Source organism: Micromys minutus (genome assembly GCF_963924665.1).
Source record: "Micromys minutus genome assembly, chromosome: 27".
In the NCBI taxonomy this organism is placed as follows: Eukaryota; Metazoa; Chordata; class Mammalia; order Rodentia; family Muridae; genus Micromys; species Micromys minutus.
Window position 1 is genome coordinate 33441590 of NC_137962.1, and position 22984 is coordinate 33464573.

At 47.3% G+C, this 22984-nt stretch overlaps 2 protein-coding genes across 5 annotated transcripts in view; one reads left to right on the top strand and one right to left on the bottom strand.

Annotated features, from left to right (window-relative positions):
- The first annotated feature begins 3327 nt into the window (after positions 1-3327).
- On the top strand, positions 3328-7269 carry CDPF1 (cysteine rich DPF motif domain containing 1). Of its 3 annotated transcripts, none has more exons than XM_080938917.1 (5): positions 3328-3370; positions 3945-4118; positions 5419-5531; positions 6318-6429; positions 7126-7269. In XM_080938917.1, exons 2-5 carry the CDS (start codon positions 4113-4115, stop codon positions 7258-7260), a joined length of 366 nt encoding a protein of 121 aa, XP_080795043.1. In that variant the 5' UTR covers positions 3328-3370; positions 3945-4112; the 3' UTR covers positions 7261-7269. The 3 variants fall into 3 exon arrangements, with proteins under 3 accessions (XP_080795043.1, XP_080795044.1, XP_080795042.1); XM_080938918.1 differs by having other exon boundaries at positions 3945-4060; XM_080938916.1 differs by lacking the exon at positions 3328-3370 and adding an exon at positions 3395-3523.
- A 6126-nt stretch (positions 7270-13395) lies between these two features.
- PPARA (peroxisome proliferator activated receptor alpha) overlaps positions 13396-22984 on the bottom strand; it is a 59580-nt gene continuing 49991 nt past the window's right edge. For both annotated transcript variants that reach the window (XM_080938914.1, XM_080938915.1), the window contains 2 exons: positions 16033-16480; positions 13396-13646 (listed from right to left, as the gene is read on the bottom strand). In XM_080938914.1, the coding sequence (XP_080795040.1) occupies positions 13399-13646; positions 16033-16480 (696 nt within the window). In that variant the 3' untranslated portion in view covers positions 13396-13398. The remainder of the gene's footprint in view (positions 13647-16032; positions 16481-22984) is intronic.

A 22984-nucleotide genomic window follows, 5' to 3' on the forward strand; every position in this document is an offset into this window, starting at 1 on the left:
TTTCAGAGGCATTGCTCCTTTTGTGGGAGCTTGCAGCAGTGTGGAAGAATGACAGCCACTCATTCTGAGACCCGGCTTCAAGGGGAAGAGCTACAGCCCAGCAGCCTCTAACCAGAAACAGACTGGTCAGCCTCCCTGAGGTCTCCTCTGCAGACTATGCCTGGGAAGCCTCTCCTTAAGTCATCCTGCAAGCCAGGGCTTGAGGGGCCCTGTGGGGAGTTCCAGAAGTTGCTGTAGAGTTTGAGAATGCAAAGATGAGAGAGCAGGGGACAAGGACCTGAAACATCCCTCTCAATTCCCTGAGGCTATGCATCACTAATGTACCTGGTAACGATTTATGACAAAGAGAGGGACCTGTTGTCAACAAAGGTGCACAAAGGTCCACGTTGCAATACAGCATATATTCTACGTACTGAATATAACAATGTCTGATGACTCCAGCATTTGGTTATTGTATTTATGACTTGATAGAATATTTAGGAGTAAGGAAATGTGGTTTTCTGTTCAAGAAGATCAAGGGCTAGCAGTTGTTACATTGTTACTCAGAAGCACCTTGGGGCCACTTTCAAGTTTTATATGAATTAAATTTGAGACTTCTTCTATGACCTGTGCAGTGATTTCTGTGTAAGGGATCAAGACATATCTGTGGCTGCCTTCAAAGTGGAGGGCCAGAAAAGGAGACCACACAGGTGAGGCTGTGGCTGCACTCCACTCACTTCAGCCTCCTCTGATAATATTTGCTTCAAAGAAAAAGATTTATTTTTATTTGTTTGTTTGTTTGTTTGTTTTGAGACAGGATATCTCTTTGTGTATCCCTGGCTGTCCTGGGACCAGACTTGCTCTTTGCTGGGAACCAAAGACATGGACCACCAACCACACGGATCTTTGATAGGGTTTTAAGACTCACCTGTATAACATTATTTACTTTTTGGTTTTGTTTGTTTGTTTGAAACAGGACCGCTGTAGCTCCCGCTGGAACTTACTATGTAGACCAGGGTAGCATTGAACTCACAGAGATCTGTCTGCCTCTGCTTCCCCAGTGCTGGGCTAAAAGGCTTGCATCAGCATATTCAGCTTTATTTTAAAGTTTCTCGTGGACAGTTGTATACAAGTATACAGTATATATCCAATCTACCCCTGCATTTCCCCAATACTTTCTCTTCCCATGTTCATACCACCAACTCCTTCTCCATCTGGAGTCTACCCTAAAAGTGTATGGGTTTAGGACCATGACCAACTTACCAGTGGCCATACCGCCAAGGAAATGACTCCTCCTTCCCCAGGCAATAACTCCTCCAAAAGGGTGGAGCCACATGAACCCCTACCCCATCCGTGCTGTAATGTTACCTGGCTTGGTCTTATGTAGGTTTGCATAAGTAACCACAGCTGCCGTAAACTCATGAGGCCAATGGCCAGGACAAGCTTAGAAGACAGCATTGCATACACACCCCGCCCCTTCTTCGGAGATGTTCCTTAAGCTTTATTGGGGGTGGGGGTAAGAATGTCCCACTGAGAGCAGAGCACTCAGTAACCCAGTTGTTTCTTGTTGCTAATGGCTTTGTTATAGCAAGAATCCCTCTTGCCGCCCAATCTCAAGCTCACCTGGCACTTGCTTGGATCGGAATAGTGGGTACTCAAGAGGTTCTGCCCCTCTTCTGTAAGAGGATTTTTATTCCGTATTTGATGCAGTGCGCACCACTCTCCTGGGGATTTGGAGATGCATCTGGGTGAGCACTAATTAAACAGTGAGGAGTGCATGGGGGGGGGAAACATTCCCAGAAGCTGTAAGACTGTTGAAAGAACCCCCCCCCACCCCGCCAGGAGGCTTGGAGAGATGGCTCAGAGGTTAAGAACACCCTCTGGTCTTCCAGAGGTCCCGAGGTCAATTCCCAGCAACCACATGATGGCTCACAACCATCTATAATGGGATCTGACGCCCTATTCTTCTAGTGTGTCTAAGACAGTGACAAGTGTACTCACACAAACAAGCAAATCTTTTTTTTTTTAAGTAAAAGAAAGAAGAAAGAAGGAAAAAAGAAAGGAAGAAAAGAAAACCCTACACCATTAAAGGCAGGTTATGTTCCCATGAGTTGCTAGCCAAGAAAACCCTTTAAGCCCCAGAAACCAGAAAGGCAATTTCTACTATTGCTGGCTGCATGTCAAAATTAAATGAAAATACTCATACATTGCAGGATATGGAGACATCAGGCTAAAACTGATGGGAGAGTCTAAGCTGCTGAGGGAGAATTATTGCCAAGGGTCCTATTTTGTTACCAATTCTATTACATTACTATGCCAGGCAAAGCATGTCTGCTGGTTTGAAAGTGGTAAACCAGTATGGATATAGACAATACTTTCTGATTGGATTTTGAGGCTTCACAGGTGGGAAGCCATGTTTGGCATTATAAACCTGCACAAAAACTTGCCCAGTGGGGACAGTACTGTTATTGTTTGTTAAATGAACAGACATGCCTTCTAAATACTTGTATTTCGTTTCTATCAGCCTCAGGTGTGGGGGAAAATTCTTTTTGCAGTCTGTGGTAGTTACTGAGAAGACTCAAAAACAGTCAAATAACTGAATAATTGCCTGTCCCTATGGCATAGCAGCCCAGTGTCCAGCCATTGGAACCCCTTCCAAGGTTCAGGGATCATTAACCAGGAGGGGTAATAAGAATCACAGTTATATAGCCCTTTCCTCTAGATGGAAATATTCTCTCTGGGAGGCAGATCAGAACGTACAAGAATCAGAAAGCTCACCAAACTTTTAACTTAAGAATATCCACAAAGCCCCTTCCCCCAAAACAGTAAGCAACTGCTACATGAGACAGGTGAACTACCTCCAAGTCGCGCAGACAAAAGTGCAGTGACAGCTTTTAAGTCATCACCCACACTGGGTAGGCTGTTCAATGTTGCAGTTACCTGAGTCTCTCATCCCAGAAAATGACCCCAATAAATTCACTGGTTCACCCGGCAAGATTTAGGTAGAATAGGATTTTGGGGGGGCGGGGTCATCAGTACGCTTTTTTCTGAAGAAGCCCAGACAGCTCTCAAGCCGCGATCCATAATATTACACTACGAGCCAGCAGCGGAAACGGATGCGACAAGTAAAGCTCTACCCCCACAAGGACGCACTTTAGCGCTTATCTTGCTTTCTGAGGCGGGAGCCGCTTAGGCGCAGTGGAGGCAAAGATCAGGAAAGGGACGGTGCGAACAAGGAGCCTTAGCTGGAGATGGGGCGGGGCTGCACAAACGCTAGGGATCGTGGGAGGAGCCTTAGCGGAGCTCGGGCGGAGCCGCGCAGGCGCACTGAGGAGGAGCTAGGGCGGTGGGCGGGCCACGCAGGCGCTCTGCGGCTCTCGGCCGGGAGGTGGTGAGTGCGCCTGGGCGGTGTGCTGCCGGGACGCGCGTGGCAAGCTGGACCGTGTTCCCTCCGTGGTCTGGCTTCGGTGCCTCTGGAAGCCGAGGGGAGGCGTTAGATACCCGGCTCAGAGCGAGCACGGGGAGGGCTGTGCGCTGGTGGCTGGTGGGTGGCTCGGGCCGTAATGTGGCGGGGGCCCAGTTGACCTGGGAAGATTGAGCGGGAGGAGGAGGCTATAGCAGAGTCTCACTATCCTGGGACTGTCTCCTGACTGTCACCTGCTGCAAGGGCAGCGCGCCCAGCAGCTTGGACGTGGACCTGTGACGTGCGAATTAAGATACCACACTAGCTAGGTTCGCGCACACCCAGAATAGGATTGCAGTTTTAGACGTCATTCGGGACTTCTGTCCGTTTCCAAGGCGTTCATAATGTTCCTTCTGGCTCCAAAGTTTCTTGTGTAGGACTCAGTGGGTTAGAGGAGGGTACAGCACGGGCCGGGACTGCTGATGGGAACTTTGAAAGGCTAGTAGGAATTCCGATACAGCGCGATACAAATCTAAGAATCATGTTTTCTCGAACTCATCAGACAGCTGCTGTTGCTGCCAGATCACTGACACAACAATTTGCGGAAAGATGGGGCCTCCAAGGTCTTGAATATAAGAGGAGTGCCATCCAAACCGCCTCTCCACCCCAACCTCCCTGGTGAGCCACAGAAACACCCAACCTGGACTTTTCACCAGCATGCACTGACTGGATGCTGGTGGGTAAGACCGAGGGCAGAACTGAAGTCTTTAAAAACTTTCCTGTAAACTGACCTGGGGAAGGCTGTGGTTGCTGCACAAATTTATCAGCCTGGATCTTCCTAGGGAACCAAACTTTCTGACTTCTTGGGTAGGGCAGGAAAGTATGCTCTACTGCAAGAGAAGATCCTTGCATAAAGTGAAGGGAAGCGGCAGGAAGCACATGAATCTGTCCTTTAATAGTATCTGAGAAACCAATACACCTAATACTACCAAATAAATGTGTAGCTAGTGTAGCAGAAGAGCCAGGAAATTCATACCTACCTCAGTTACTGGGTTGATTAAAGCATCAAACAGTACAGACTAAACATACATGCCCATTCTGTGTCCTAAATGCTTTTACCTTTCTCACCTTACCAAGAAATCCTAGTTTATAACAGATTGAGACACAAGGAAATGCAGAGAAACAGCTTTGCTCCCAAAGATCAAAATAGGCACAGAACCACACACAGCGAAGATGTTAGATAGATCCATCAGATGGGGGCGTGTAAAGCAAGCACAGTTAACATGTTGAATGTGCTAGTGGAAAAGATAGAGTGCAAAGTCAGATGGGGATTTCAGCAGCTAGAGAATTTAGTAGTGGAAAAACAAAGAGGAAGAATGCCTTCAAGGGGGCTGTCAGCTGAAGCAAATGAAGCCACTGAACTTGAAGATAGTCTATAGAGATTATTTACAGTGGGGCTGGTGAAACGGCCTGGCAGGGAAAAGTGCCTGCTGCCAAGCCTGTCTTGAATTTGTTCTCCAGATCCCACACGGTGAAAGGTGAGAACGGACTCCATATCGGTACTGTGGCACACTGCATATCTACCGAAGCCATTCAATAAATATATAATTAGAAATTATGGCTGAGAAGATGACTCAGGGGTTAAAGACATTTGCTGCCAAAGCTGATGGCCCAAGATTTATCCCCAGGACCTAGATAGTAGAAGGAGAGAATTTCTGCAAGTTGTCCTCTGACAGGATTTTCAAATTCCACAGATACACAGCCTTCTCCCCCAAATAACTAAAGGGGAAAAAAAATTATCCAGTTTAAGTATGTGGGGATGTAAATCACTTAATCTACTGTAGCCCAAGCTGGGCACAGTCAATGTTGTGCACTTACAATTCTGTGTAACATTGATGGGATGTTACTTGCTCTGAGCTCAAGCTTCCTAGTCAAGGAGGCCCACGTCTTGTGGATTAGATATGACAGCAGGCAGAATTTAAAGTGTGGTGGTTCTTTGGTTCCCAGGGTGACACCCCTATCTCTTGGTCTTGCAGATGGCATCCGAGGCAGAGCCCCGCCCCCTGGGCATGTTTGAATGCCAGCTTTGTGCTTTAACAGCTCCTTACAGCTATGTTGGGCAGAAACCCCCAGATACCCAGGCTGTTGTGTGAGTATGCGTCCTGGGCCAGTGCACAGGGGACCCTGTCCGGTATTACTCAGCAGGTACTATGGAATATGACACCTGGTTTGAGCATCCTTGCCCTTGTTCTAGATGCCTCAGCCATATCCTAAGGAAGCCCCAGGCAAGGCTGGAAATCTTTTTAACTCTTCGAGAACTCTCTGCCTTCCCTGTGGATGCATCTGAGAGTTAGGGACTTATTCTATCTGTGAGGTGGAAGCGTTGTAGGCTAGGCCAAACTGTAATGGAGGAGCATGGTGGCCTCTTCATGTGGGCTGTGCCCTGTGCTGTCCCTGCTGGTGATACTTCTGGGCTGGGTGGGTAGCCAGTGGTTCCTAAGGACCGGCTTCCTGAGAGTCTGCTTTATGCAGGTTGGGAGCAGAGATGGTTCCCAGCGTGTTTATTGGATTGTGGTCAGCCTTCATGAAGCACCATGTGAGAAAGCTGGCTGGTCCTGGACTCATGACAAAGCAGCAAGGTACTCAGGCCCTTAGCTTCCATGGATGGTGTCACTCAGTTGCTCCCATCCTGATGTACGTGTGACAGAGAAGACTGTCCCATGCTGACCTCACGAGGCCACCTAGTGAATCCTGCTTGCTCTGGGATTGATTGACTGAGAGGCTTCCACTGAACCTTGCAGAGCTGAGGCTGGGTCACATTTCAGTTCCCACCTGTCCTCCAGGCCCCAGACTTTCTGCCATTACTGTACTGTATAATTTCCATACTAGTTCATGTCTGCTGAGGCTCAAAATTGAGTGTCCCTTCTCCCTACAGCCTCCTGGAAGAGAGCTACATCATGAAGGATCCCTTCTCTTCAGACAAGGCCAGGTTTCTGGTTCTCGGCTCTCGGTGCAGTGTGTGTGGCAGGCTGGTGTGTGTGGGCCCGGTGGGTACACCTATGGACTTCCTGTTTTTTTTTTTTTTTTTGTTTGTTTTTTTTTGCCCCACAGATCTGGGAACCTCCTGATTATTTGGTGGAGAGAAGGTCAGGGGTTCTTAGGTGACATCCTTCGGGACATAAGCACAAAGAGAAGGGGCCAGTGAGGGCAGTTAGAGGGTCTCGGCCTGGGTGAGTAGAGAGACTTTAAGCAGTTGGGCCTCAGAGTAGTCCAGGGATCTGGGAACTCCTGAGCACCTGCTGCAGGTACAAGTGGGGCTTACCACAGGTCATGCCTGACAGCTGTCACTTGTCTTTGGTGTCTGGCTGATGTACGGGATGGCAGGAGCCTTAGGCCCCACCAGTTGGAGGGAAAACTGTGGAGGGAGTGTTTAAGGTCAACAGGAAAGGTGGGTGGGCTGGGGCCCCCCTCTGAGGGGCCTCAAGTGCTACTCCTTGTATTTGGGAAGTAGGGGTTGCCCCAAGAATAACAGACATCTTCCCCTTTCTCGATTCATTGTTAGTGATGTTATCTTCATTGCAAGGGGTTGCTCCTCAGAACTTCAGATGGGATGGCTAACCTGTCAGCCCTCAGTGCTTCTTCCTTGCTCAGTTTGCTGCTTCTTCCTGCACCTCGTGAGGGGCGTTTGCCTGGGAGAGGCATTGCTGAGTCCTTTGATGGTCCCGCCCTCTTTTCTCTCACAGGACTGCAGCCTGTTCTACTCCAAGAGGGTCTGCCTCCCCTGTGTTCAGGAGAATCTCAGCGCTTTCCCTCAGGAAATCCAGCAGGATGTGGAGAAGAGAAAGGGTGCTAGCAAGAAGCACTCCAGCCGTCCCTGACTGCCAGGGGCACGGCCTCCTGTGAAGCACTGGGCTGGGCTAGGCCAGGATTCCACCTGGTAGCTGTGTCTTCTCTGAACCGTGTGGAGTACCTGCAGCCTCAGGAGCTGAGGAACTGGCCAAGACTGAGGACAGACAGCAGGAGTATAGCCAGCTGGAGCTGGTAGAGGCCAGGAGTGAGGGAGAGGGACCTCCTTCATTTGACAGCTGGCAGACACTTCCTGTGGTTGTATATGTGCAAAGACACCTGGCTTCTCAGACACAATGTCATGGTTTAGTGAAATCAGCCTCTGAGGGCCAGAGGGAATTACAAGGGTTACATCACATCCTCTACAATGCCTCAGAAATGATTTATGCCTTGACTCTGTATCATATTTATAATTTAAAACCTGAAGGATAAGCTAATGGTTTGAGTAACCTTTTCACTGATACTTGGACACTCAGTATATCCTCTGTCGGGACTAGTCTGTAGGGTTTCGTCTGTGTAAACTGGCCACATTCAGCATCATTCAAAATGAACCAACTAATTTTTAAAAATAGTTTATTGTTTTTTAAAAACCATTAAGGCAAAACTGTACCCTGAAATTAACTCTTTACATTCATCAGCTTACAGTAGGACATTCCAAACATACAGGTTCCCATAAATTCAGGATATAAATCAATGTGTATAGTCAGTTCAATCTCCTACGGAGAAAACGAAGACTCATTTTTTTTTAAATTAAGATTAAGTTATAGCCATTTTTCTAATTGCCCGGAACCAATCAGCTCATGTGACTAGAAAATTCTATTTGCCTGTCTGTGTTCATCCTGATTCCTGATGTCCTGGATAGCCCTGTATCCACAACAAGCTGAAGGTTGAGGGTGGGATGTGAGGATGCTGGTACCGGCTCGACAATTCCTATTCAGGCCTGTTATCACAGCAGTGAAGAGCTCCAAGTCCCCAGGTCTGAGAGAATGGCACCAAGGATAGTAGTGAGCAGGTGGCAGGAAGCAGGCCTCAGACCTTGTTTTGGAAATGTGTGTGTCCTTGTGTGTCTGTCAGACCCTCTTCCCTAGGGTTCCAATGTGATGATGCCATTGTAGATCTCGGAGGGAGTTAGGAAGACACGCCAGGAGAAATGTGGCCAGGACATCGGAAATGACATGGAGACTCAACAGCTCAAATCGCCACGGTTCTTTGGTAATAATTCACGGGTAACAGTTCTCTAAACAGCAGAGAGCTGTTAACCCAACAGTGGCCTTGACAGAAATGCTGATGGAAGGTTGGTGATTTCCAGCCAGGGTTCAGGAAAGCCTGGCTGGCAGAGATAGAGGCAAACAGATTGGCTTGCACTTGGTTTGGTTTTTTAAGTGACTGAAGGAGCAGATTTACACCCCCCTGGACAGCTGACTGCAGTTGTTTATTTGGGCTTCTGCTGTGTCCAGCCCGTTCAAGAGCTAGGCTTTGAACATACACTGTACTGAACCCTACTTAGAAGATTCCAGGTGTTGGCGATTAGTCACACGGTCACAAGCTAGTCAACTAGTTGTATCAGAGTGTTTAAAAAAAAACAAAAACAAATCACAGTATTTAAGATATAGCTATGAAGATAATTTTTTTTTCATTTAGTGCAGAAAACATCATGACACTTAACATGGATAATACTGATGTCTTCCTAGAAAGGGTGCCGTGTGGTGTTTACCTGTTGTGAGGTACACTTAGTTTCAGGTGTGACAAAAGAGTGGCTGTGCCTTCTGTGCTTTTTTTTTTTTTTTTTTTTTTAAGTGAAATTTCCCAAAGTGACAGTCTTACCAGGAAAGAGTCAATCACTCCCTGGTCTTCAGGGCCTGAATCCAGGTTCTGCATGTGACTTGAAGCACAGCTGAGTCCCAGGGGCCTGGGAAAGATGCTCCAGGGCCTCCTGCCGGCCAGGGAGCCCAGAGGGCCACCTGCCTCTCTGCTCTGCCTCACCACTGCCTGGGTGACCTGTGGCCCAGGGATGAAGCATCTGTTTTCACTGAATGAAGGAATTTGCAGCTGGGTTTGGGATGGGTGAAGAGGCGAGAGAGGAGGAGATTTATTTCTCCCTCTCTAAGAGAACTGCAAAGTTTTTATATTTGACCCCAGCTACTAAACTTTTAAATAAAAAGACAATGAACCAGCTCCGTTGCTATGAAATAAAATGATGCTTCTCCTTGCCTTTTGCCAACAATAGCACCTGACCGCCACAGGGTGTGAGGTGCTGTCAGCTGCTTAGTCAAGCAAGACATGACACTGATCCTGGGTGCAGTTTGGTCCACTTCTGGTTAGCACAGGATTCTCCAAAAGGTGCTCCTCATGAGGTAACCACCCTCCCTGACTAAAGTTCCCTTTGGGGAGAAAAGCAACAGACTCCATTTCTTATGCCTCAGACTAAGATTCTGACAAGGTAGATAGCTGAGGTCTGATGTTGAGAAAATGTCCTCAGGGGTTCCAGGCTGCTGATAGGCCAGGTAGCAGCAGCCTCTTACACTCTGTCCTGATTAGGGACCACACATCTTTTCCTGATGAGCCCGCAGGCCACTCCATTAAAGTAAAACCAGAGACGTCAACATATTCTTCAGAGGAGTCCCAGTGAGGAACATGGTCCATGTATTTAAACGAAAACCTGTCCGTGTAGATTTTAGTGTTTTTAGATAAAGACAAAGGTCATCTCTAGCCCAAATCAGGCTATTGATCTAATATTCTTAACCCACTCTGGTCTTGGGAGTCAGCCATACAAATGTGGACCAGGGACAGAATGGTGCTCAGCAGGAATCCAAGATGGACGCCAGGCTAGTGGCATCTAGTTGAAGAGGGATTTAGTTTCCTGTTCTCACCCCTCTGGGGGGCTACGGAGGAAGAACGGGACCATTCTGTGTGCTGGGTGAGTTGTAGGGAGTTTTTGCATTTTCCTAGTGGAAACTCATCTTGAAAGGCCACATAGGTTAAGGAAAGATGCAATGAAGGGGGCAGGCGTTTTAGCTGTAAGAGTGCCTGGTTCCGAAGGCTAGTTAATCTCAGGGGACACCAGGAAAACGTGAAACTGGAGTTCAGCAAGTCATTTTCAAACCAGTGATGCAGGACAAACATCCCCGTCCCCCATGCATCTGGCTGCTGAGTGTCCAACATGCCCCATGCCACAGTCGTTAGATAATGGCTCAAGGTGATTCATATGTAGCCAGATGCAAGCTGAGTGTAACGGAGCCCAAGGGCCAGGTTTTTCTAAAGGTCTCTTTCAAGGAATCTTTTCTGGGTAAGACCAGCAGAAAAAGGTGTCGCGGAGGGAGGGACTGGAATAGCCCCTGAAGACAGAATCATAGGGGAGCTCATGATAGACCTTAGTCTAGTCAGTGACTAAATTTTGCATCTTTAAGGCTCCCTTAGACATCAAGTATGTCTTCACTGGGTCACACAGCCTCTTGAAGACATTAGGAGGCAGGGAGGAGAGACACCAAGGCTGCTTGGTCCCCATTGGTCTTCAAGGAGTCTGGCACTAAGACTTTGTCATCAGTGCTGGGAAGTGGCTTTGCCACCCTGCTCTGGAGCTCTAGGAGCCAAAGTGGCATCTTTGACTGGGTTGTTGGCTGATGCCACTGATACACCTTGCAGACCATAGCTGCCCACTTTCTCAGTTCCTAAATGTGCCACAGTATTTAGCCTGGCACGTTGTGGGTTACTGATACCTTGGGAAATCTGACTAGGTGTCCTGAAAGGTCCTAGCACCACGCAGTGGCTACGTTGTGAATATCCTTCCCATAAAGGAGGGTGCACAAAGTCAGTGACTTTGAAGCCAAGGCCACTGTGGTCCCTCCTGGCTTCTCTGGAGATAGCTTACTAGCAATCCCATTAGGCTCCAGGAGAACAAAACCATCATGAACAGAACTGAGCATCATCTCAGATGCAGACTGACACAGAACCTGTCAGTCAGTTCTGTGGTCCATGCTGAAAGCATACAGCAAGGGGCTACTCTTCATAAGTTTTATGCAAGTTCAAACAGAATGCCTGACTACTCCGAAAGCCCATGACTCAAAACTCCCTTTCCACGGTCACCTACCCTGGAGTGGCATTTGTGTAAGGTTCATCAGAACAGGAGCCTGTCTTCATAGAGGACCTGTGCACAGAAGAGTTGTGGCCCTGGAATCCACCCTTTGACCCTCCAAACCTAGGACCAGCTCTAGAACTGTTGGAAGTGCCGAGGACTTGACGTGCCATGTGACACGAAGGTTGGCCTCTTCCTGACTGAGCTCAACCCTCACCGGGATCCGTATATGAAAATGACTTGCTCTCCCTCTGGTCCCTAAGACCCTGGGCAGACTGCCTGTAGCAACTGGTGTCCAACAGAGCCTTTGATTGGCAGCAAGGAGGGAAGACAAAGGGGGCACGTGGGGTTGAGGAAGAACTGAAGACAGGGAGGAAGGGGAGAAGGAAAGAGGGAGGGAGGGAGGAAGGAGGTCAGTAGGGTGCAAATCTTAAAGCATGTCTTGATGCTAATTTTCCCTTTTCCCTACTTGACTTGCCATGGTCTTACTATTTCTTCTAGTGTTTTCATAATGCTGGCTTTTTGTCAGCAGCAATCTTTTTTTTTTCTTTTAAACAGGGACTGGCATCAAACTTAATTATGTATTTGCAGATGACCCCTGACCCCTGCTGAGGTTGCAAGCAATGAACCAGCATGGCCAGCATAAAGCAATGCCGGGGACCAAGCCCCTCTATCCACTGAGCTACCTCATCAACTCCTCAGCAGTGTCTGTCTGGATCATTCTCTAATAACAAATAATGATGATGTCAGAAGAGTCAAGTTTTCTAAAGATGGGTCAGAAGCATAGAAGATACGACCTGATCTGAAATATGCAGCTACCCTCTTGGGGGCAGGTGCTGGCAGGTCCATGAGGTCTGAGAATCCTTTGTGCAACTGTTTCTCTTGAAGGTAGCCAGCACTGTTCTCCCAAGGGGACTGAGGAAAGGGGACTTTATCATCTCATTCTTAAAAACAACAACAACAATAAAACAACAATAACAACAGACCGGCTAAGGAGTGTGAGCACTTCAGCTGCGCACAAACAGAAGCTGAGTGAAATCACACCCTTGTCTCTTGTTCTCCAGGGTGACCTGGGTAATGAAGACACTTTTGCCTTCTCTACTCCAGAGAGAGAGAGAGAGAGAGAGAGAGAGAGAGAGAAAGAGAGAACATCTCATCACCAAGAGTTTTTAAAAAGCAGTAAAATGTCATATTAAAGGTGCTGCCGGGGGGGGGGGTGGGTTGTAGAGGAACATTTATATATATATATATATATACATATATATATATGTATATATATATATATATATATTTGTGAATCTACCTCTGGTATTGCTGCTATGCCCACACGCTGAGGGTCTGACAGGATCATCCTGCCTTTGTCTATCAGACACTAGCTGCAGCCTTCTGAGGCCTCTTGAGATGTAACTTTCTGAGAACCTTCTAGACAAATCTGAAAATGCCCCCCCCCAAACCCATGAGTTAGTTTCACCCTCTAGAACAGTGAGACCACAGAGAGAATGGTGGGCTAGCTTAGCAAACTATTCTCAAATGTTCTCAGAAGCCAGCTCTCTTTCTTAGAGCCAGGAAACACAAGTGAAGTCTTCCCAATAAATATCTTTTTTTTTTTTTTTTTTTTTTTGCTACATTTAAATGGCTAACCTTGGGCCACACACTGACTTGTAGGTTTTTAAAGGTTAAAAAGTGCAGATTAGTTGTCAGGATTTACAAGAGTGCACGCAGGCCGAAGGAGGGCAGGAAGGGAATAGACCACTCGGACTTTGAGGTTACCCGTTAATTAATGGCGAATTATAACCGCAACGTAGAGTACTGTGCAATGATTAACATGGGGCCAGTTAAGATCAGACCGGAGACTGCCATTGTCAGTAATTGTCTGAATCCTATTAGCCTCCGATCACCACCATTTCAGTAGCAGGGAGTCTCTGAAGTGCCCATTCAGAAGTAAGGATGTGGGAAGAGCCTGCACTACCTAGGCTCAGCCCTCTTCATCTCCAAGGGTGGGAGAGAGGCCATCTGTGCAAATCCCTGCTCTCCTCTATGGTGCCGCAGACTTCAGAGGTCCCTGAACAGTGGCAATGGCCTGCCATCTCAGGAAAAATCAGTACATGTCTCTGTAGATCTCTTGCAATAGTGGATGCAGTGCTGCGTCTGACTCGGTCTTCTTGATGACCTGCACGAGCTGCGCATGCTCTGTGACCAGCTGCCGGAGGTCCACCATTTTTTGAAGGAGTTTTGGGAAGAGAAAGGTATCATCTGGGTGGTTGCTCTGCAGGTGGAGCTTGAGCACGTTCACAATCCCCTCCTGCAACTTCTCAATGTATCCTATGTTTAGAAGGCCAGGCCGATCTACGCTCAAAAGAAGAAAGAGACGTCTGAGTGTGGCCATCTGAGAGCCCTTGCTCAGTGGAGGAGCCAAGTGCCACTGCTTTGTGTGGCCCTGCTGAGAAGGCACTGTGACTTTCACTTAGCAGCCAGACCAGAGGTCAGACTTTTCCAGAGTACCGTCTCTGATGGGTACAGACATGACTCACACACACACACACACACACACACACACACACACACACACACATATATATATATATTTTTTTTTTTTTTGGAGACAGAGTTTCTCTGTGCAACCATGGCTGTCCTGAAACTTGATTTGTAGCCCAGGTTGGCCTCAAACTCAGAGTTCTGCTCAACTCTGCCTCCTAAATCCTGGGATTAAAGGTGTATGTCACCACCGCCCCAGGCTCTGTCTTAAGGTAACATTATCGATGCCTTTTGATAATGCCCAGGTGGAAAGCAGAGAGAGGACCAGAGCTAGACAGTGTACCAAGGAGCCCCTGAAGGCCAGAGAGGACATGGCAGGAAGTACCACTGCTCACACCAGGTGGCCTTCCTGGTACAGTCTCAGGTCCCTGTCCATCCATCCACCCATCTACCCACCCATCCATCCATCCATTCAGCCATCCATCTTAAAAGCTGCTAATGATGTCGTGTTTAGTTTGTCTTTTAAAAATTGATTTTATTTTCTTAATTTAATTAATTATGTGAATACATGTGTGTTGGGGGCTGGGGGATGCCTGTGAGTATTGCTCTCCAGAAGGCCAGAAGTGGACATTGGATCTCCCTGGAGCTGGACTTATACACAATTGTGAACTGTCTGACATGAATTCTGGGAACTGAATACACGTCAGGTCTTCTGCAAGAGCAATGTGTGCATGCACTTAATCACTGAGCCATCTCCCCTGCCCCTGAGGTGAATACTAATCCTCATTGTTTTTGAAGGGACAGATAAGACAGGGCTTCTCTGTGTGGCCCTGGATGTCCTGGAACTCGCTCTGTAGACCAGGCTGGCCTTGAACTCACTGAGATCCACCTGCCTCTACATCTTGAGTACTGAGATTAAAGGCATGCACCACCACCACCTGAGTAAATCTTCACTGCTTTTAGGATTAAAATAAAAATAATAATCAAGGTTTTTGGGTATGAATGTATTTGAGGGTGAGCATGTGTGGAGGTCAGAAGTTATCCTTGGGTGATGTCCCTCTGGTGCCATCCACTTTGTTATTTGAGACGGGCCTGGAACTCATTCACCGAGTAGGCTAGTCTGGCTGTTCAGTCAGCCCCAAGGATCTGTGTATCTCTACCTCCACAGCACTGGCTTTGCAAAAACGTGGCTACACATTCAGATTTTTTTTTTTTAAATGTGGGTTCTGGGTTTGAACTCAGATCTTCAACCATTTTACTGACAAAGCTGTCTTGCCAGCCCCGTGACTAGATTTCTCCGCTGTAGACGTCTCACTCTTCACAGACTTCACTCTCCCATGGCAAGTTTCCTATTCTCCATATGGAGCAGTTCCCATATCCACAGGGTTGGCACAGGACTGTGGCCCTGAGGGGCGGTGACTGTGAGGCTCTGAACTGGCTTTTCTACTTCCCTGCCACACCCGATCACACTGAGGGACCCCAACAGACTCTACAGATTTGTGTTGTTTTCATGCTTTTTGGGAGCTTAACGATGCTTTTTTTTCCCAACTAATCACCAGCCAGCCAGTGACTGGGAAGGGTAGTATGGGTTCTGGCAGTTAGGACTGTCACCCATAGGTCTGTGCCAAGGCCAGGCAAGGTCGGTTGGGCTTACAGTAGGTGGATGACCTTCCTAGACAAGAGACACGGCTATTTAAAGCAGTGGAATGCTAAGCCAAACATCAGGGGCCATACTGCCAGCTTCCCCAGAGAGGTCTGGCTCTTCCTTCCCTTGGATCGTTCCTTCTGGCTGGGCAGAACTTGCAGTTGCTTCCAGAGGGCATGGTAGCTTTCAGCGTGAAATTAACATCAGTGTTAACGGCAACAGCACCAAATCTATACCTGCACTGTACTTTCCAGAGTCTCATCTACTATGATAATTAAGGCGTTAGTAATACAAATCATCACAGTATCTCATGTGTATCTAAGATGCTTATATTTGATATAATTGTGTATCACCATTGAAGCACATGTTTAATTTAAGCATATAATATGCCAATATGCATCAGTGGATACCGTAATAAGAACGCAACTACGTTTCACAGCCATATTGTTCTCACTTGATTCTGCTCCGCAGTAACTTGGGCTCAGACACCATTTCACCCTGCAAGCGCTCACGTCACCGTATCAGAATACATATTGGCACCGTATTGACAACCCACTGAGTTCCTACAGAAGAGGAAGCCTGTGAGTACCCGAGAGTGACAGATCAACTTACCTCCACAGCAAATGATAGCAGCCACAAAAAGAGAAATGTCACTGTCATCTAGTTCCAGGGCATTGAACTTCATAGCGAAGTCAAACTTGGGCTCCATGATGTCACAGAACGGCTTCCTCAGGTTCTTTAGGAACTCGCGCGTGATGAAGCCATTGCCGTACGCGATCAGCATCCCGTCTTTGTTCATCAGGGAGGACAGCATCGTGAAGATAGCTTCATACACACCGTACTTTAGCAAGGTAACCTGGTCATTCAAGTCCAAGTTTGCAAAGCCTGGGATAGCCTTGGCAAATTCTGTGAGCTCGGTGACGGTCTCCACGGACATGCACTGGCAGCAGTGGAAGATTCGGACCTCTGCCTCCTTGTTTTCGACGCCATTGGCTACCATCTTGGCCACAAGCGTCTTCTCCGCCATACACAAGGTCTCCATGTCATGTATGACAAAAGGCTACAAAGGAAGGTGGTCAAGTCAGTCAAGTGACGATCCAATGGTGAGCTATGCAGTCCCCTTAAACATCAACGAGCCAGCGGGACCTACTGTGTCCCAGTCACCAAGTTGTGTGCTAGGATGATTCAAAGTATGTGTGCGGTGCAATCCTGTCCTAGGACAGTTTCGAACTCAGGCAACATAAGATTTTGCAGTAAAGTAATGATAACTGTTGTCAGAGCTGGAGATGACTCAGTGGGCAAAAGCGCTTGCTGCTCTTGCAGGGGGACAGTCGTGGCAACACAGAGCTTCCCAAGGACCAGCTGGACCCAGGTGATATTGACTGGTGTTAAAAAGCTATGAACATTAAGGATTTTACAGGTCTAGCATCTCATATAGAAGGGCAGTTTGTATCTTTGTCTATTTGATGCAATCTTGTTGTGTAGAGGGTTTGTGGATTGAGAGTTGAACATATAAACCTGTATGAAAAGCTATTGGGCTGTAGAGTTGTGTTTGTGAGATTTTGGGGTAGAGAAACACCCTGGGACAGAGGCGGAGAACAGGCAGTAGTAAACCGCCAAGGGAAGAGAGTTGCGCAGACAAGTTGGGCCGTAGTTTTGGTTCACACCAGGCGCCAGAGGTGCGCTCGGCTCCGTATCAGGGTCGGGCCTCAGGAGTGAGACCTCAGGGCTGCTAAAGAGATAAACTAATTATTATTATTTTTTTTTAATATTTACTGCAACATTCCATGTCCAGCTCACAACCATTTGTAATTCCAGACCCAGAGAATCTGATGCCTTCTTCTGACCCATGCACACACGGGAAGGTGGCACACAGGCCAACACACAGCCAAAGCATCCTCACATATAAAATAAAAACATAAATAAAAATTTAGAAGATCGTCATTATTACTTCCTGGCCTTAGGTAGGAATTTCAATCCTAAGAACTGAAAGAATGAGGCTGCAAAGGTGGCTCAGGGGTTGCGAGTGTGTACTGCCTACTTTTCCAGAGCACCAGAGCTCAGTTTCCTGTGTCCGTGTTGGGCAGCTCACAGCTACATGTGGCTCCAGCTCCAGGGGACTTAATGGTGTCTTCTAACCTCCTAGGGCACCACACTGACATACACATACCCACACAGAGACATACATAATTAAAGATGTAAAATAACATCTAGGGGAAAAAAAGGAAATGAAAGTAACCCAAGGCACTGACTCTGGTAGTGAGACTCAGATGAGAACATAGCAACCCCAGGCCAGAATTCATATTTGTTAAGCAGGAGCGATGGTATTAAGAGATCTGAACTTTGTGACCATCTATACCACAAGGACACACACACACACACACACACACACGTACTGTCTATACTAAATGAGGACAGGTCACTAATGAAGTGGTCAGGTATTACTTCAGTAACTCCCGGCTCCCGGTGTAAGCACTGAGGTGAAGCATCCCAGACATCTAGGAGGTGTGTGATTCCCCCCCCCCCCCATTCTGGGCCATCAGGGGCATCTTCAGGAAACACAGAAGAGATACACAGTGAAGGCAGCCTGGTACAGAGGCAGAAGGACATGTGAAGCATTTTCCCGAGAGGTGTTGAAGCAGAACCTGAACATGGGCCCCCTGAAAAAATCTGATTCTAGGTTGATGAAAGATATGATGTGTTAAAATCTGCTCACTGGGGGGCTGAGCAGATGGCTCAACGGGCAAGCACATCACCTGCCTTCCACATGATCTGGTTCCACCAAGCAAGCGCCCACATAGTAGCTTACAACAATCCCCAACTGTACTCCCAGGGAACCCGAACCCCTCTAAAGGGCACTGCACACAGGTGGTACAATGATGTACGTGCAGGCAAAGTACCCGTACATATAAAATAATTCAAGAAAATGACTCACGGGCAAGTGAAAACATTCTGTGGGTAAAACTCTGAGTCAAGCTGAACATTTCAAGTCAGCACAAGGTAGATCACAAAAGGGGGGGGAGGGGGAAAGGGAGAGAGTGTTTCTCTAAAGGCCTTAATAATTATCTTGATAGCCACTTTTGGGGAATAATTTTGGAACAGTGACACTCCAGAATAAAACACAGAAAGTCTGGTGTTAAGGGACGGCAGTGGGTCTATTGATCTTGGTGGATTCTTTAAGGGCAGGTAAGATGGCTTGGCAGGTAAAAGTGTTTGTTTCTAAGGTGAAAAACCTGAGTTTGATCCCTGGGACCCACATAATACAATTAGACTGACTCCTGTGGGATGCCCTCTGACCTCCACAAATGCCACATGCATGCTCCCCTCTCATGCACACACACACACACACACACACACACACACACACACATACACACACATTTAATTTAATATAATTTTGATGAATTAAGAGTAAATGTCTATAGCGAGTACTTCTTCTAAAGATTAGTTGTGATCCTGGAGACTGAACTCAGGACTTGGAAGATGCTGGAAACACTGCTCTAGCAGAGGGGCAGACCCTCAGCGCCGAGACCCCTCTTTTCTTGTCATTATTGTCTCAACAGTCTGGCATAATAACCATTTCCATAGCCTTGACATTGTAGCTGTCAGAATGAGTTACAGTTCAGAGGGGGCGTGGCTACACTTCTCTGCTGATTGCTGTGGTGATTTGACTACGCACAGTCTCCTTCTGCTGCTGGATGCTGCCTGATTTCCACAGCAACGGTAGTGGACAGATCCTTTGAGACTGTAAAGGCCCTGGTAAAGTGTTTTCCTTTATGACAGTTGCTGTGGTCATGGTGCCTACTCACAGCAATGAAACCCTACCATCTATATTCTTATTCTCAACACTTGCCTTTGTCTAATGTGCCCTCTGCAGAAATAAAAGTGGAGAGCAAGAAAATAAACAGTCGAGGTTTAGAGCAACACAGTGAGAGGGGCTGGGACCTCCTGGAGCATTTGACAGGACAAGTGTGCATCGGGACTCTTCCAGAGGAGGACATGGAGAGAGGTAAGCTCCAGGGGGTTTGATGATTACCACTAGAGGGCAGCTTCAAGAATGAGGGCAGCCTTAGCTACAAGGTTCACAGGGTGAAGCAAAATGGACTGGTGGCCCCTTGCTGAAAGACAATTAAAAATTCTTAGTTATGGGGCTGGAGGGATGGCTCAGTGGTTAAGAGCAAGCACTGTTCTCAAGAGAACCCGAGTTCAGTCCCCAGCACCACACTAGGCAGACAGTTCACAATGTCTGTAATTCTAATACCCTCTTCTGGCCTCAGTGGGCACCTCTATTCACATGTGCACACATACACACATACACACATACACACACACATTCATCTACACATAAAAATACAATAACTTGGGACTGAAGACATGGTTCAACGGATAAGAGCACTGGCTGCTCTTCCAAAGGATCCCAGTTTAATTCCCAGCACCCACACAGCAGCTCATAAACCGTAACTCTGGTTCCAGGGAAGCCGACACCCTCACACACACACACATGCAGGCAAACACCAGTGCACATAGAAATCCCTTTAAAAACACATTAACTCTTTAAAAATTCTAAATCTGATTGGGCATGGAGGTCTATACCTAGTACTCAGAAGGCTGAGGCAGGAGGATCTCATGAGTTTAAAACCAGCACTGGGCTGGTAAGACACTCTCTCTCTCTCTCTCTCTCTCTCTCTCTCTCTCTCTCTCTCTCTCTCTCTCTCTCTCTCTCACACACACACACACACACACACACAAAAGGGACAGGGTAGCACAAGCCCTTAATCTCAACACTAGGGAGGCAGGAGGATCTCTGTTAAAGGCCATCCTTGTCTACACAGGAAGTTTCATGACAGGTCAATATGGTGACTAGACTTTTTATTTTATTTTATTTTTAGGTTTATTTTACATATGTGCGTATACTATAGCTGTGCATCAGATCCCATTACAGAGGTTGTGAGCCACCATGTGGTTGCTGGGCATTGAACTCAGGACCTCTGGAAGAACAGTCAGTGCTCTTAACCACTGAGCCATCTCTTTGGCCCCCTGACTTTTTATTTTCTAAAGATTTATTTAAGTGTTTGTGTGTGTGTGTGTGTGTGTGTGTGTGTGTGTGTGTGTGTAGGCCTATGCAGGCACCCAAGTAGGCTGGAAGAGGCTAGCAGACACTCTATAACTGCAGTTAAAGGCCATCTCTCTGGCCCTAATGTCTAGACATCTAAGAAGCTGTTAAAAGGCCTTTTTGGGAGTGAGGTTCCAAGGGGACAACTATTTCCATTTTAGCCACTTTTAAATCCAGAGAGAACAAGTCCCAAGAGGTGTTTCAGACCTATCACCAGGGGGTCAAATCAGATAGAGGGTCCAGAAGGGAACCAATAATCTTACCTGTCTCCTCAGCTTTATCATCAGCTCAACCCACCTATTACAACAACAATGTGCCTAGCCTCCCACAGTTGCCTTCAGACCATCGCAAGATTCTGCCTCCAGGACCCTATTCCTAGACCAGTTCTAGGCCAACTCTGGCCTCTATGTCCTCTGACGGTTCTTTTACAAAGAGTGACTTGACTTCCCCTTTTAGCAAACTAGAGACTGCTTGGACATACCATCAGAGAAGCTTCCCCTTTCCCCAGTATGGTATGAAGCAGGCTCTGCAATTGCTCCTGCCCTAGTTGGCCTGCAGGACAGCAAGACCGCTCTGCACTGTTGGCATGAATGCCCATCTCTCCTCCTAGCAAGTTCATGTTCTCCACAGCCATGCACTTTAACCTGCTTTCTAATCTACACCTAGTCCGTGGGTCTCACAGCTGGGGCCGTGCTGGGGTTGTTAGATCATCCCAGCCTAGAACCTGGCAGTGACTGGAGCTGAATGCATCAGGCCTAAAGCCTGGTCCTCCTGAAGGAGCATTCACCTTCAGAGGTGAGTGACTTCTAAATATCATAAAACATGGGGCTGGAGATGAGGATGGCTTAGAGGGTAAGAGCACTCGCCACTCTTGCAGAAGATGGATTCGGTTCCCAGCACCCACATAGAGGTACACAACCATCTGCAACTCCAGTTTCAGGAGATCCTATGACTTCCACAGGCTTCTGCATATATGTGGTACACATGCGCGTGCGCACACACACATATACACAGAGGCATGCATTCACAAATTAAATATTTTAAACCTTGTAAAAAGGCATAGCCTATGGTCTCTTGATGTCACTGCAGTAACAAGACCAGGATCTTACAGACATTCAAGGACAGTGAAGCTAGTGGTAGGCATTCTGCCACCTGGACATTTCCCAGGCTGGGCACAGTTGGAAGAACAAAGATGGGGTCTCACACTGGAGCAGCAAGTTCTGGGAAGCAGGCCAGCAGTCTGGGCAGGAAGAGAAGGCCTGGTCTCTGAAATGCCATGAGGCCTGGAAGTAGGAAGTGATTCTGGCCAACAGCGTGGTCAAAGGCAGCTAGATATTGTGTCTCAAGCTGGTCCCTGCTTAGATAGTTATGGCTGAAGCAGGCAGTTAGTTGCCATAAGCCATTAATTTGTGTGTGTGTGTGTGTGTGTGTGTGTGTGTGTGTGTGATGTTTGATGTGTGATATATACATGTTTGTGTGATACTTGGGTGTGTGAGGGTGCAGGTGGAGGTCAAAGGTCAATGTAGGTTGTCTTCCTCAGTCTCTATCTTATTTTTTTGAGACAAGTTCTCTCACTGAACCTGAAGCTCATTGGTGTAGCTAAGTCCACTGTCCAGCAAGCTACAGCGATCCTCTTGTCTCTCCCTCCACAGTGACGGGACTGCAGATGTGCATGACCACATCTGGCTTTTTACACATGGTCAGGGATCCAAACTCAGATCCTGATGCACTGTACCCTCAGAGACGTCTCTCATCCCTCCCCCTAGTCTGTATTTCTCACAGAGCAGCCCCCAGCCCTGGATATTTACACTGTGATTCATAACAGTGGAAACTTATAGTTACAAAGTAGCAATGGAATCATTCTGACTGGGGGCGGGTAGCACCACAACATGAGGAACTGTATTAAGGGTCACAGCATTAGGAATGTTGAAAACCCTGCTCTAATTGGAAAGGACCTCTAGGCCCACCTGATGTGGAATTTTCTGGAAGCTTCTAAAATGTCTCAACTCATTTCACTGGAGAATTTACTAAAGAATTAAAAGTACCAGTCAAAGAGAAGTCAGGCTTGCTCATTAAAGTATGACCCTTGTGAAATCTTTCATTTTCCTGTGACTAGAAATTCTAGCTTGTAATTCCCAATAAGGAAGCCTGCAAGTCACTCATTAGCACAAAATGAACCAGTCTTACCAGGCACACAGGATAAAGGCAAGAGTCCTTATGTGACAAGTGAGGGCTGGTCCCTCTGTGAAAATGGCTCTTGACCTCCTCCTTCTAGAGTGTACACAGGCTTATCCAGCTGTGGGAACTGTGGGTCATGAGCCAGGCCAAGTGTTATAGAAGCCACAGAGATGTTGGCAAGCTGAAATATAGCAGGTGCTTCTTTTCAACAAAGGGCCCTCCCCAAGACCCGAGCTATCACACTGAAGAGAAAGCAAGAAGGCAACAAAGATG

Bases quoted from the DNA above. Each gene is read 5' to 3' on its own strand.
- CDPF1 (XM_080938917.1), top strand. The intron at 5,532-6,317 runs GTGAGTATGCGT...TTCTCCCTACAG, and splicing joins CCAGATACCCAGGCTGTTGT to CCTCCTGGAAGAGAGCTACA. The intron at 6,430-7,125 runs GTGGGTACACCT...TTTCTCTCACAG, and splicing joins GGCTGGTGTGTGTGGGCCCG to GACTGCAGCCTGTTCTACTC.